This window comes from Saccopteryx leptura, chromosome X (assembly GCF_036850995.1).
Source record: "Saccopteryx leptura isolate mSacLep1 chromosome X, mSacLep1_pri_phased_curated, whole genome shotgun sequence".
NCBI lineage: Eukaryota > Metazoa > Chordata > Mammalia > Chiroptera > Emballonuridae > Saccopteryx > Saccopteryx leptura.
This window is the reverse complement of record NC_089516.1, coordinates 47,044,145-47,058,443: the sequence shown is the minus strand read 5'-3', so window position 1 is coordinate 47,058,443 and position 14,299 is coordinate 47,044,145. Positions and strand designations below refer to the sequence as shown.

The 14,299-nt window shown below is 41.9% G+C and overlaps 1 protein-coding gene across 2 annotated transcripts in view; it reads right to left on the bottom strand.

Moving 5' to 3' along the window:
* Positions 1 to 3,209: 3,209 nt before the first annotated feature.
* The window catches only part of DIPK2B (divergent protein kinase domain 2B), a 58,910-nt gene continuing 47,820 nt past the window's right edge, over positions 3,210 to 14,299 (bottom strand). The window contains exons 3-5 of one of the 2 annotated variants that reach the window (XM_066357209.1): positions 13,435 to 13,608; positions 7,488 to 7,776; positions 3,210 to 6,351 (exon numbers count right to left, since the gene is read on the bottom strand). In XM_066357209.1, the coding sequence (XP_066213306.1) occupies positions 6,011 to 6,351; positions 7,488 to 7,776; positions 13,435 to 13,608 (804 nt within the window). In that variant the 3' untranslated portion in view covers positions 3,210 to 6,010. The remainder of the gene's footprint in view (positions 6,352 to 7,487; positions 7,777 to 13,434; positions 13,609 to 14,299) is intronic. The other variant, XM_066357210.1, reaches the window with a different exon arrangement.

Sequence of the window (14,299 nt, the reverse complement as noted above, 5' to 3'; positions counted from 1 at the left end):
ATTACTATCATTTATTTTGTCGCTCTAATTGTCCCACATTTGGCTTTTGGGAGTCCCTTCAAGTTGGTTCCCATATCCTTTTGACATGCTTTCAAAGGTTTTTGAGCACTTCCTTCTTTTCTTGCAACACAAGATTATTCCAAGCTCATCTTGTGCTCTCTCTGTCCTAGTGTTAGAATCAGCTATTTTTCCAAAGAGTTCTGGTTTCTTTTATCAGAGAAACCAAGATGTAGGCACTAGGTACCGAGGTGTCACTGCTTGCAAGTCCTCAGAGCCCGAACTAGGAATTATATTTCTATTCATTTATATCTGTCTGTCTATGTATCTATTATCTATCTATCTATCTATCTATCTATCTATCTATCTATCTATCTATCTATCTATCTATCTATCATCTATCTATCTATCTTCCATCTAAAATACCGAATGCAGAGTGATATCTTCAATTCTAGTCTAACAACACAGGGTTCAATTTTGTCTTCATTCTAGAGCACAACTTTTAATCTATGATTCTTTTATAATTGAGGTAAAATTCATATAACAAAATTATCAATTTTAAAGTGTGTATACATTATTTTTGTCTTTAGTCTTATATTATGTAGTCAAAATATTTCCTTTCCAAGATACTTCACTTAGTTCTTCAATGTAGTTATCTTATTCATCTGTATTTCAGTTAGACTAATTTGTTACTATTTGTATTTCATTTTAGTTTGGCCCACATCCTGGTTGATCTCAATTATTTATTTGTAGATATGTGAGACATTCGCATGGTTCTAAGAGTCAGATTTCTGCTAAAAAGTATACTCAAGCAAGTGTTACTCCTCATCTCTACTACCTCATTCCAGTTCCTCCCTTCTTTCTACCTATTCTTATCCACCTGCAATAGGTAACCAATTTCACTAGCTTCTGGTTTATTCTCTCTCACATATACACACACACACATACATATAAACATATATATATGTATATACATATATATATGTATATATATATACAAGTTAGCAGTACATAAATGTTTTCTCATATTGCCCTTGTTCTTACATGAAAAGTAGCACCCTATAATACCTTTGCATGCTTTGCTCTTTTTTTCTCACTTAGTAGTACATCTCACAAATTGTTTCATGTTAATTCGTAGAAGTCTTATTCTTTTTAAGAGTTGCATAGCACTCCATTGTGTGAATGTACCACAGTTTATTCAGCCACTCTCCTATGTATGGGTATTTAAGTTATTTCCAGTATTTGCAATTGCAAAGAATGCTATGATTAACTAGCTTTGATGCACTGACTTTTGAGAGAGGAGCTAGCACAGGATCTGAAGGCAGATGTATCTGCTTCCAAAGCTGCTGCTCCCTCTGCACTGCCACACTTCCTCTACAGTCACAGTGCAGGTCTGAGTCTATGCCCTGGTCACCCAAGTGGGATGGAGTCCTTCTCATTGTCTACTTTTACAAAGAGCTCCAATGGGCAGGCCATCTGAACTGGTTACCCAGTTGTCTGTTGCCAACTAATTCCTCTAAGTTGCCTTTTTGGAGGGTCATTATATTTGCAAATTCAGGGCTGTCTTCCTGGGAATTGACCTTCCCACACATCCAAAACTTCAAACATTTTAAACAATGCCATAAAGAGCTATGAACAGACCGGAGTATACTTGTGTGCATGTGAGCTCAGATGTACCAGTATATGTGAACAACAGGCCCAAAGTGAACAGAAAAGTTACATCACCACCAACAGGCAGTGCGCTTTCAATGAATCATTGTAGCTTTCTCATTTCTATCCAATACTGAGTGCAGATGGACTTCCCAAGGCCTCCAACACTACCTGCTTGAGGAGAATTCCATTCTGAGCCTGGTGGAGGGCTGAGCTAGGAATACCCAGCTGCCATTCATAATTAACCTAGAGTCTAGATAGCAGGAGGGAAGAAAAATGTTCCTAGTCAGACTATCTAGCTTCCTGTGGCATCTTGGGGACTCTTCTGGGCTAGGGTAGTAGTGGCTTGGGGGCAAGCATGAGGGTCCTTCCCAAGAGGCTGCAGCACTTGCCTTGGCTGTGTGAAGAGCTCTTTCGGCTGGGAGACCCTTTGCTCTTTCCTTAATTGCCTTCAAATACAGAATGCCCATGTGTGCCAAACTCTTGAAAGACATTGTGTTATTTAAACAGGACAATAACCCCAAGAGGATGAAACTTTTTCTTCCCATTTTAAGAATAAAGAAAGTGAGGCTCAGAGAATTTAAGCAACTTGCCTATAGTTACACAGTAATCAGCAGAATCATGATTTGGAACAAAGTCTATTTGCTTCCCGGGCTCTAGATCTTTCCCAACCTCCCCCACCCCCAAAATTCAACAAAGTATCTTAAACCTAGTGAAAATGTTCAGGCTCATGGAATCAGTTAGAAGCAGAAGTCAGATGCTATAAGGAAGGACTGAGAGAGCAAGAGACCTAAAATTATTGCTTTGAGCAACTTACTTGAACCAGTTTCCTCATTTGAATAGTAGAACTTACCCACAGAGTTGTGGTTATGCCCACCTGTTAGTTGCAGCTGATGGAGTCTGTTCTCATAAGTCAGTCCTTTGCCATGGCAGTTGTTAAATATTTTATATATCACCTTTGGTTCCACACCTATTTCCCTTGGTTGTAGAGGTCAAGTGAGACCTTGGTAAACCCCAAGAACACTCTGTGCTAAGTTTGAGAATTAGTATTCTCAGGCACCCAGGGCCTGCTTCGTGGTCATGCAACATATGCAGTCCCACAGACTTGTGTTTAGCTTGATACTCTGCTTTTGTCATCTTGCAATTCTTAGTAACAGAAGGTCCCACATTTTCATATTGCATTGAACCCTACAAATTATGTAACCAACCTCAAAGGCAAAAAGGCAGTGGCTAGCAAAACTCAGAAAAATACTCTGATGCATCCAATAAGGTTCTAGGAAATTAAGAATACACCACGGTAAATGTGTTCTGGCTGAAGTCTCTTGATTGTTGACTCACCTGTCTCTTGATTGTTGAGAGGAAAGAGCAGTTCTCAAGAAAGTGGTTGTGTCCAATTTAGGGTCAGACAAAAGTTTACAGTTGTTTATATGGAAAACAGTACAATAATTAATAAATAACAATACAAGAATAAACTTCATATTTCATGTACTCACAACTGTAAACCTACTTTTGTTTTACCTTGTATATATGGTCAGCATGGTGTCTTAGTCCATTTGGGCTGCTATAACAAAATACCATAGACTGGGTGGCTTATAAGCAATACACATTTATTTCTCACAGTTCTGGAGGCTGGAAGTCCAAGATCAAGGCACTGGTAGATTCAGAACCTTGTGAGGACCCACTTCCTTGTTCATAGCCTGTACCTTCTCAATGTGTATTTACAGGAAAGAAAGGGCCAGGGAGATCTTTGGGGTTTCTTTTATAAGGTCATGAATCTCATTCGTGAGGGTTTTACCCTCAGGATCTAATCTTCTCCCAAATGCTCCACCTCCTAATACCTTCACCTTAAAGGTTAAGACTTCAATATGTGAATTTTGGGAAGACATAAACATTCATTCTATAGCACATGGTGTGTAAAAAACATCAAGCAAAAATATCTGAAGAACGCAGACATTGTTCTCAGAATGAAGTTTCCTAGCAATTGCATTGTGAACAGCCCTGTGCTGGTTGCTATGGGAACAAAGAGCCCCCCCACCCATCCTCCCATCCACTTAAACCACTACCGCCTTCAGGGATCTCTCAGCATAATGGGAAGGTAGGACACAGATCTCTCTGGAATACCCCTTGGGATTAACCTCATATGGTGTACAGATTTGTGGTTTAGAGGTAAAAAAAATGGGATTAAGGAAGGGCTCACAGGAGCTTGCACTGTCAGGAAAAGCTTCTGGTCAAGGTAATATCTCAGACAGAGTCTTAAATGATGCAGAGGAAGAATGGAATCATCTAAGCCTCAGCCCTGGGTACAGACACTAATATACTTCCACATGTCAGGTCTGGCTTTTGAATCCATCACAATAGACTAGAGTTAGGGGGTACTGCAGGTTGAGTTCTCTAGAAGCAGACACCAAGATGGAGTTCAGGATGTGTGTTCATTTCCTGAGGCTGCTCTAACAAATTACTACAAAATGAGTGGCCTAAAGCAATAGGCATTTATTCTCTTACAGTTCTGAAGGCCAGAAGTCTAACATCAGTTTCACTGGGCTGAAAGCAAGGGGTTGGGAAGGGTGGTCAATCTGCTTCTTGCAGACCAAGCCAGAAAGCAACCATGTCAGATTCTCAGGTAGCCCAAGCCTGCTCTTCCAGAAGTTTAACCTGTCATCCTTACTGCCATGGTACTATATAAATATAGTAATAGAACTGTAAATGTACTTTTGCTCCCCAATAATGTTTGAGGGGCCAGGGCAAGAATATACATGGAGGCTTACATACCATGTAGCTAAATATTTAAAAGGTATAAATCAAATTGACAAACATTTGAGCCTGATCAGGTGGTGGCGCAGTGGATAGCGTGTCGGACTGGGATGCGGAGGACCCAGGTTCGAAACTCTGAGGTCGCCAGCTTGAGCGTGGGCTCATCTCGTTTGAGCAAGGCTCGCCAGCTTGAGCCCAAGTTCACTGGCTTGAGCAAGGGGTCACTCAGTCTGCTGTAGCCCCCCAGTCAAGGCATATGAGAAAGCAATCAGTGAACAACTAAGATGCCGCAGCAAAAAATGGATGCTTCTCACCTCTCTTCCTTCCCGTCTGTCTATCCCTATCTGTGCCTCTCTGTCTCTCTCTCTCTCTCTCTGTCACACACACAAAAAAAATTTGCTAAAGTATGTTTTGTTGACTGACCTTGAAAAAATTTATAATGACCTGTAAGGTCAAGTTTGAATGACCATTCTCGGATTCCTTAGAGTCTTACACTGGAGGCCATATTGTGGTGAAAGCTGGCCTGGGTCCAGCTATGGCTACAGTGAGACTGTTCTATTCACAGACCTCTCACTCCTGGGGGTGGAACTGGCTAGTCCCCTGTGCTGCACCTTGAAATCTATCTTTCTGGTTAGGCTGAAGCCATGCCTCCCATAGGCTATTCTCTGCTGCAAGGCTATAAGGACTTCCCATTGTTTGAGATTTGGGGCTCATCTGATGGCTAGCTGTATCTCAAGGATACCTTGACAACTTTGCCGAAACTTCCATTGAGTACAAGATAGTCTAGGATACTCCCACCCAACCTTTGGGCTCAGACTTTCAGCTTGACCTGCTGGCTATCCCAGCCATCTCTGGCTCATTCCTTCTTTCATTCTACACAGGTATGTTTCTTAATACAATCCTTGACTGTTTCATCCTTTCTTGACACCTGCTTCTCAGAAGATCTGGATGAACATATTGGTTTTCTTCCCATCCTCCCTTCTTACCTGTGGCTCTTTCCCATACCAGGAAGTGCTTCACCCAGGCATGATCTTATCCATGTGTGCTTTTGGTCTGCAATCTTCTTACCCTGGGGTGGTGTGGGGAGTGACAGGAGGGCTAGCTCAGGGACACAGGGAGCAGGAAAGGGCCTCTTTCTCTGCATCTAACTTAACATGCTATTGGCCAGGGACCTCACTCTTCATGCCAGTTTCTTGACTTCCACTCTTCTGTCTCATTCATCCTGACTGTGTACACTTATAAAAACACTTTATAACCACGTTGGTGGAGGGTAGGAAGCATATTTCCCGGCCCTTCACATCTCTGTCTTCTTTCACTATCTCAAGTGTTGTGAAAAACAGAGGAAATAGAGGCTCAGAGTTTGAGTGATTGTCCATACCTGAATCTTATGATGTCCACCTCTGGCTCTTTTGTGATGTTCCAGCCAGCAGAGGCAATAACATCATGTTGCACAACTGCCCTCTGGTTGTTGGAATATTCCTTAGTCCCTGGGAAATGAATGTGCATTTCTCTTAATGTCTAAAACAGCTGCTTCTTTCAACCTTGCAAAAACCCAACCAGGAAATGGAGAGCCAATAATGTTGTTGCTGGAAGCCAGCCAGACTCCTGCCCGTCAGAACTTATCATTATACTTGCAGTCTGGGTAGCGGTAGGCAAATCTGGGGTCACAGGTTCTCAGGGGTCTCAAGATGTCTTTCAGCTGGCTGGCAGCCCTGAGGACTTCAGGGTCTGGTTGGACGCCCTCCCCACACTTAGCCAGGAGGACATCTATCTGCTCCTGCACTGGAGAGGAGAACTTCCCCTGGAGAAGTTGAGGCAGCACCTGCTGACACACCAGCACCAGGCTCTGCTTCTCAGGAATGGTGTCACAGGATGACAGCTCGGCCTGGCAGCCAGTAACCAGGCAGCTAAAGATGTCTTTATTCTCTCTTGCCCTGGTGGCTGCTTGGCTGCCTAGAAGAGAAACAACAAATGTTACACATCCTACAACCTTTCTCCTTGGGGGAGATGCCACTAATTCAGATTGCTTAATGAGGTAGTTTAGTCTCCTAGCATCTCCTGTCATCAGGAGATTTAAGGCTCAGCAACACAATGGCCCCTGCTGTAAACAACATGGAAGAAACTCTCTCAGCTACAACAGGTTGAGGTCCCAGGAATGAAAAACACACTTATCCCTACCAGAATTTGGGCTTATAACTGTAGAGCTCACCCCTATATCATGATTCTCCTATTCTTACTACCAAATTAAGGAATTTAGAAAATTACTAGAACCAGTTTTATTTGCCACTTTTAAATACAAAGTCAGGAGAAAAAAACAGGTAATCCAGAATATATGCATTCAGTGGGTTGTAGAGAGACTGACATTTAGTGGTTCACATATCCCAAATATTCTGGAATCAGCCTCATTTCTTCTAATAAAGGTAAAGCAGAAAGTGAGTAAGCATGTTGACTTGATTTATCTTTGTAGGCCTTCTCATATAAAATTTTTTCTGTCCTATCATTGGGCTCACAACATTTGGCCACCGTTAGAGATTGAAATGCTCAAAGGGCTACAGAAGCCCTGATGAGTCTGTGCACATGGTGTAAAACAGGATTCACTCATATACTTCATGTGGTTCCATGCTTTTTAATTGAAAACTTTATTAAAAATAAAAGTGCCATATGGATTGCAAAATATACAAATGAATCAGCCAGATGATCAAGTTTCAGATAAAGGCTGAAAGCATCTGATGTGAAAGGCACTCAGAAGAAAATGGATCCAGGAGTGGTGTGTGTGTGTGTGTGTGTGAGGAAGGGCAGGGCAGAGCCCTGGGCCACACAGACCAAGTTGGACAACAGCATTGCCTTTGCGGCCATGCCATCATGCAAAATCTCCCATAGGCAAGGTCAAGACCAGTTCCCCTTTGTAAATGGCATTGGAGCAGGGATTCTAAAAGGGGAGAGGGACATTCAACATGAAATTGGGCTGCTCTCACTATGGCATAAGGAGACTGGAAAGGCCCAATGGTACTACCCCCAGGCACCCCACCAAGCTCCTATCACTCTGACTTCCCCTTTGGCAGCTGCTCAGCCAAGCCCATGCTGAGTACCTTCCTGCTTGTCGATGACACCCAGGGCACTAGCATCCCGGATGAACAGATGCCCATTGTTAAGGATGCCAAACATGGTGGCATCCACACGAGTGAAGTAGAGGAAGTAATTCAAATCATTGCTTCTTAGAGACTCCAGGACCCTGAGGAGCTGGTAGGCCAGGTCGGCTGCCTGATCTGGAGGTGCACCATAGAATTCATGCAGCGGGCTGGTGCTGGTGCTGACCAAGAACCTGCCACAGGAGCCCAGGTACTTGGGCAGTGGCCATCCTTCAGCTCCAGGGAAGATCTGCCAAGCCAGGAGGAAGAGGAGGTATTAGAGGATTGGAAAGAAAAATATTCACAAAGATATCATTCTCTCTCTCTTTTTCAATCTCTCTATTTCTCTTTCTCTCTCTTCCTCTCCATCTCTTGGGACAAGGCAACATCCCTACTCCAACTCTTCATCCTTTTTTGTACTTGTTTTAGAAGAATAGATTTGGGAAAAAAGGATCTTATTTCCATGTGGTGGATTGTATTTTAGCAGTGTCCCCAAGTGAGGTATGAGAATGGTAAGGCAGTTACTAGGATTTTAGATGATATTAAGATTCAGAGAAATATATTTAAGAGTTTTATAGTTCAAAATATATGGCTAACATTTGAGATTTCACAGATATCACTGTTTAGGAAGAAACTATGGGTGAGGGGAAAGGGCTAACTTAAGGATGATTTAGAGAAAAAAAAAAAGTTCAGTTACCAGATTCTGCAATAAGCCCAAAATCCTGAAGGGTCCCCTTAGCCACAGAACACACTGAACTTTCCTCTGTACCGTCCACATCCTGACTGGCATGGCCATGGGCTGCTCCACTGTATATATGGTGTTATGTCATCATCTGAGCATGTGCACATGCTGCCACATCATCCTACAGAAACTGGGAGGGTTTTCCTCTTATTTGGTGCAGAATTCACATTTCTATCGTCTTTTGTTGCTTTCCTGTGACTGGTCAAAAGTGCACCATGACTTTACGAACACATTGTAGTGTCTTCTTTACCATTATGAGATGTCCATCATTGTCTCTCATTACCTTTGTTGTCTTGAAGTTAGTGTTGTCAGATTTAAGTATGGCTACATCTTCTCTTCTTTGGTTATTATTTGTTTGGAGAATTGTTTCTCAACCTCACACTTTGAGTCTACATTTTTTTCTGCAGTTTAGATGTGTCTCCTGAAGGCAGCCTGTGGTTGGGTTTTGCTTTTTGATCCAATGCCTCTTTTTTGGTGAGTTCAGCCCATTTACACTTAGTAATTATTTAGTGTACATATTACATTTAGTGTAATTATTAACACATGAGTATTTCCTATAAGCATTATAGTTTTGTTTTTTCATAGCTCTGTGTCTTCTTTGGTTCTTTTCTTTTGTGTTTTTGTTTAGTAGTATTCCCTGCTTCTTTCCTCTATTTCTTTCTTTTTTAGGCTATGTCTTTCAGTTTTGTTTTATTCGTAGGTGGTTACTACTGTGTTATTGAGAAAAAAGTTTCAAATATACAAGAGTCCTTTGTCTTATGAGTGCTTCTGCACTCCATTCTCCTTTACTACTTCAGACCTTTACCCTCACCACTTTTTTGTTTTTTGTTGTTGTTACAGGTTATTCTTATTTATATTGCAACCTTATTGGAGTTTTACTTGTAGTTTTGTGTTGTTTTGTTCTTTGTATCGGGTAAAATAGCCTCCTTGAGTATTTCTTGCTGTGAGGGTTTTCTAGTGACAAATTCTCTCAGCTTCTATTTATATGAAAAAGTTTTTATTACCCTTTCATGTTTGAAGGCTTATTTTGATGGATATAGTATTCTTGGCTGGTAATTACTCTTTCAGACTTTGAATGTTTGGGTCCATTCTCTTCTGGCTTGTAGAGTTTCTGCTGAGAAGTCCAATGATAACCTGATGGACTTTTCTTTTTTTTTTTTTGTATTTTTCTGAAGCTGGAAACAGGGAGAGACAGTCAGACAGACTCTCGCATGCGCCTGACCGGGATCCACCCGGCACGCCCACCAGGGGGCAATGCTCTGCCCACCAGGGAGCAATGCTCTGCCCCTCCGGGGCGTCACTCTGTTGTGACCAGAGCCACTCTAGCGCCTGGGGCAGAGGCCAAGGAGCCATCCCCAGCACCCGGGCCATCTTTGCTCCAATGGAGCCTCGCTGTGGGAGGGGAAGAGAGAGACAGAGAGGAAGGAGAGGGGGAGGGGTGGAGAAGCAGATGGGCACTTCTCCTGTGTGCCCTGGCTGGGAATCGAACCCGGGACTTCTGCACGCCAGGCTGACGCTCTACCACTGAGCCAACCGGCCAGGGCCAAGGACTTTTCTTTATATGTGATGTTTTTCTTTGCCCTAGCTACTTTGAGGATTCTTTCTTTGTGATCAATATTAGATAGTTGTATTACAATGTGCCTTGGGAAAGGTCTGTTTGGGTTGAGGTAACTAGGTGTTCTGTTTGCTTCATAGATTTGAGAATCTAACTCTTTCCACAGGCTTGGGTATTTCTCATCAATTATTTGTTTTAAATAGGCTCTCCATTCCCTTCTCCTTTTCTTCTTCTGAAATATCCATTATTCTTATATTGCTCTTTCTGATGGAGTCAATCAGACAATACTAATAGAGCTCTCTCTCTCTCTCTCTCTCTCTCTTTTTAATTCTTAGGTCTCTCTTCTGTCCTCTGATGTCAGTGACTTCTCTATCTGGTCTGTTCTATTAGCTAAGCTTGCTAGCTCACTTTTCAATTCATATATTGAGTTCTTCATCTCTGTTTTTAAAGTTTCAATCTGCTTGGTGAGGTACTCATTTTGTTTTCTGAGCTCATCAATTTACCTACCAGTGTTTCTCACATCCTAATGAATATTTTCAGAACTTCAATTTTGAAATCTCTATTGTTTAACTCCAAGGTTTCCATGTGATTGAAATTGATTTCTAGAGATTTTTTATTTTCTTTCTGAACTGTGTCTCTTTCTTGAGTAGCCATAGTATTTGTCTTTTTCTTCCTTGAAGGCATTTGAGAGTAGTATTGTTAAAAAATCAAGCAAAAAGCACCAACAAAAAATAAATATAACTATAAATTAAAAATAAAAATTGAAATATAATAAAAATTAAAAGTAAAATATAAAATCCACAAAGAAAAATCAGAAAGAAAAAAAACTAGTCAAAAACAAACAAAAGAACAATAAAAAAACTAAATAAAAACAAAAAATTAAAAGAAAAGTAGTCCCCTAAAACAGTGGTCCCCAACCTTTTTTTTTGGGCCACAGACTGGTTTAATGTCAGAAAATATTTTCACGGACCGACCTTTAGGGTGGGAAGGATAAATGCACAAAATAAAATTATGTGACTGGTGTAAAAACTGTGGTATTTAAAAATATAATTGTCAAACTTACAAGACAAGCATCAAGAGTGAGTCTTACCTGGGCTTTAAAGAGCATTTTATGAATTTGACTCCACAGGCAAGAGAAGTGAAAGCAAAAATTAATGAATGGGACTACATCAGACTAAGAAGTTTTTGTTCAGCAAGAGAAATTGATAACAAGATAAACAGACAGCCAACTAATTGGGAAATGATATTTTTAAGCACCTGCTCAGATAAGGGCCTAATATCCAAAATATACAAAGAACTCATAAAACTCAACGACAAACAAACAAACAATCCAATAAAAAAATGGGAAGAGGATATGAACAGACACTTCTCCCAGGAAGAAATACAGATGGCCAACAGATATATGAAAAGATGCTCATCTTCTTTAGTTATTAGAGAAATGCAAATCAAAACTGCAATGAGATACCACCTCACACCTGTTAGATTAGCTATTATTAACAAGACAGGTAATAGCAAATGTTGGAGAGGTTGTGGAGAAAAAGGAACCCTCATCCACTGTTGGTGGGAATGTAAAGTAGTACAACCATTATGGAAGAAAGTATGGTGGTTCCTCAAAAAACTGAAAATAGAACTACCTTATGACCCAGCAATCCCTATACTGGGTATATACCCCAAAAACTCAGAAACATTGACTTGTAAAGACACATGCAGCCCCATGTTCATTGCAGCATTGTTCACAGTGGCCAGGACATGGAAACAACCAAAAAGCCCATCAATAGATGACTGGATAAAGAAGATGTGGCACATATACACCATGGAATACTACTCAGCCATAAGAAATGATGACATCGGATCATTTATAGCAAAATGGTGGGACCTTGACAACATTATACGGAGTGAAATAAGTAAATCAGAAAAAACCAGGAACTGTATTTTTCCATACATAGATGGGACATAAAAGTGAAACCAAGAGACATTGATAAGAGTGTGGTGGTTACGGGGGGGAGGGAGGAGAGGGAGAGGGAAGGGGGAGGGGGAGGGGCACAGAGAGAACTAGATAGAGGGTGACAGGTTAATCTGACTTTGGGTGATGGGTATGCAACATAATTGAACTTTAAGATAACCTGGACATGTTGTCTTTGAATATATGTATCTTGATTTACTGATGTCACCCCATTAAAAAAAAAAAAATAAAAAAAAAAGAGTGAGTCTTAGATGTAACAGAGGGAATCTGGTCATTTTTTAAAAATAAAACATTGTTCAGACTTAAATACAAATAAAACGGAAATAATGTAAGTCATTTATTCTTTCTCTGTGGACCGGTACCAAAGGGCCCACGGACCGGTACTGGTCCACAGCCTGGGGGTTGGGGACCACCGCCCTAAAACATCCAAGTAAACAGAAGAATTTTAAGAGTTTTTTCTTTTCTTTTGTTTTGAATTGGCTCTCTATTCCCTTCTCCTTTTCTTCTTCTTCTGAAATATCCATTATTCTTATATTGCTGAATTAAAAGTTTTGTCTCTGTGAAATTCCTGTGCTGCTGAGATGTTTCTGTCATGATGATGGAGGCAGGGCTGTAGTTGCAATAATGGGTGGGAAGTGTTGTGAGGTTTAATGCTTTAGCAATGGTGATTTCAGGCCTCTGAATGCTCCTCCCTGCATCTTAACAGACCAGGGACCAGATACAGAGCACATATGGGAGTGGTTTTGTAGAACTAGCTGTGAGATATGTCTTTGCCATGCTCTGTACCCACAAAGGGAAGAAGATGGGATCTGGGAGGCTGGGAGGTTGTACTTTGTATTTTTGTGTTTCTGTCCTAGTGCAGGCTGCTGGCAGACTGTGAAATACTGGCAGTGACCCCACACTCTGCCACTTTGGTTCAGTATGTCTTGAATTTCCTCCCAATCTCACCACTTCTCCTGGCAGAAGAAAACCTAGTTGCTCTGGGTATATCCCCTCTCCAGAGTCCTGGCAGACAAAAGCTCAAACAGTCCAGGTTTTTCTCCTCCTCAGAGCCTGACTGTGAGTGTGTCTTATCTTCTTCCCCCCTTCTCAACTCTTCCCACTTTTAATCCATTTTGTGGGTGGATCTTTCAGGCAAGCGTGCAAACCCAGATGGGATTCCTTCACTGAGTTATAAATGTTCAATTTGTTGAAATTTCAAAGGGAGTGATCAAGGGTATCTCTCACATTGTCATTACCCTGACATCATCTCTTTTTTGCCTTTCTATTGGTAGCTTGAGGACCTTTATCCTGGGGATTATTCTTTGGATTTTCTCTCATTTCCTGGGCTTGCTCAAATTTTACTCATCTTTGAGACACTGGTCAGAGTTTCCCTTTTTCACAGAACCCTTCAGTGCTACCTCAGGCAGTGAAGGTAGCTGTTTTCTCCCCACCCACCCCACCTTCTTCACCTCTTTCCTTTACAGCAACCATAGCACTCTACCCTACAGAAGCCAAAGGGTATTTACAAAATGCCACATAAGTAGTAACATGGCCTGGTTGCCCCAAGGAATTCAGTAAAGAAGAAGAGAGCTCAACCCAGGGTTGTCCTCCTTGGAGTCTGATGTGAACCCCCTTCCTGGAGTGGCTTTCAGAGGTCAATGCATACCTGTAGGAGGATAGGATGTGTGTTGACAGACAATGTATAGAGCAAGCGTAGCTTGTCACGGTCTGTGAAGTGGTCCATGAAGATGCTGCCAGCATCAGCCACCTCCGCATAGCGCCGAACCACACGGTCTAGGAGTCGCTGTGATGGGCAGCGCAAGAGTGGGCTGGACAGGCCCTGAAGAGAGGTAAGTGAGAGAGACTGTTAAGGGTGCTGAAACTTCATGAGAGCCCCCCAGGTCAGGGCATTGGTAGTTTCTTCTTCTAGGGGACATACAGGGATTGGCGGCCAAGTGGGCCCTGAAAGGGGAGAGATATCAAAAAAAGGGAAGGAAGTGGGGTGTGTGACAAGAGGAGGAAGAAGATTCCCAAGGTGGGGGGAGGGCATGTGTCCCTTACAGGTAAGGTGAGAAGGGACAGAGTAGGCTACATGGCAGGAAAAGGAGAACAGGGAGGCCCAGAGAGTGGAGGGAATGGGCCAGAGCTGTTCTGAGGCAGGGGAAGAGGGCACTGAGTAGGCAGGGCACCCCAGCAGGCAATTAGCAGGCAGTCTGATTAGTGGAGCTCCTGTCTACATCCTTACCTATTGTGGCTCTCCACCCTGCCCTTCCATGCAGAATTGATCTCAGACTGAATTAATAAGATCAGCCTTCTGCTATTGGTCTTTTTAATCCCCTCCACCATTTCACTAGGATGTCACCACAGTTGTGATGCTACACACTACCATCTTATGTGTGAAACTTTTTTCTTATGATAAATTGGGAGAAGAGACCTAGGCTTATTTTCCATGACCTTCTAACCCTCTCCTACCCCTTTCTCCTAAAGGTGAACAAAGACAATGAACCTAATAATAAAAGAAAAAATATATT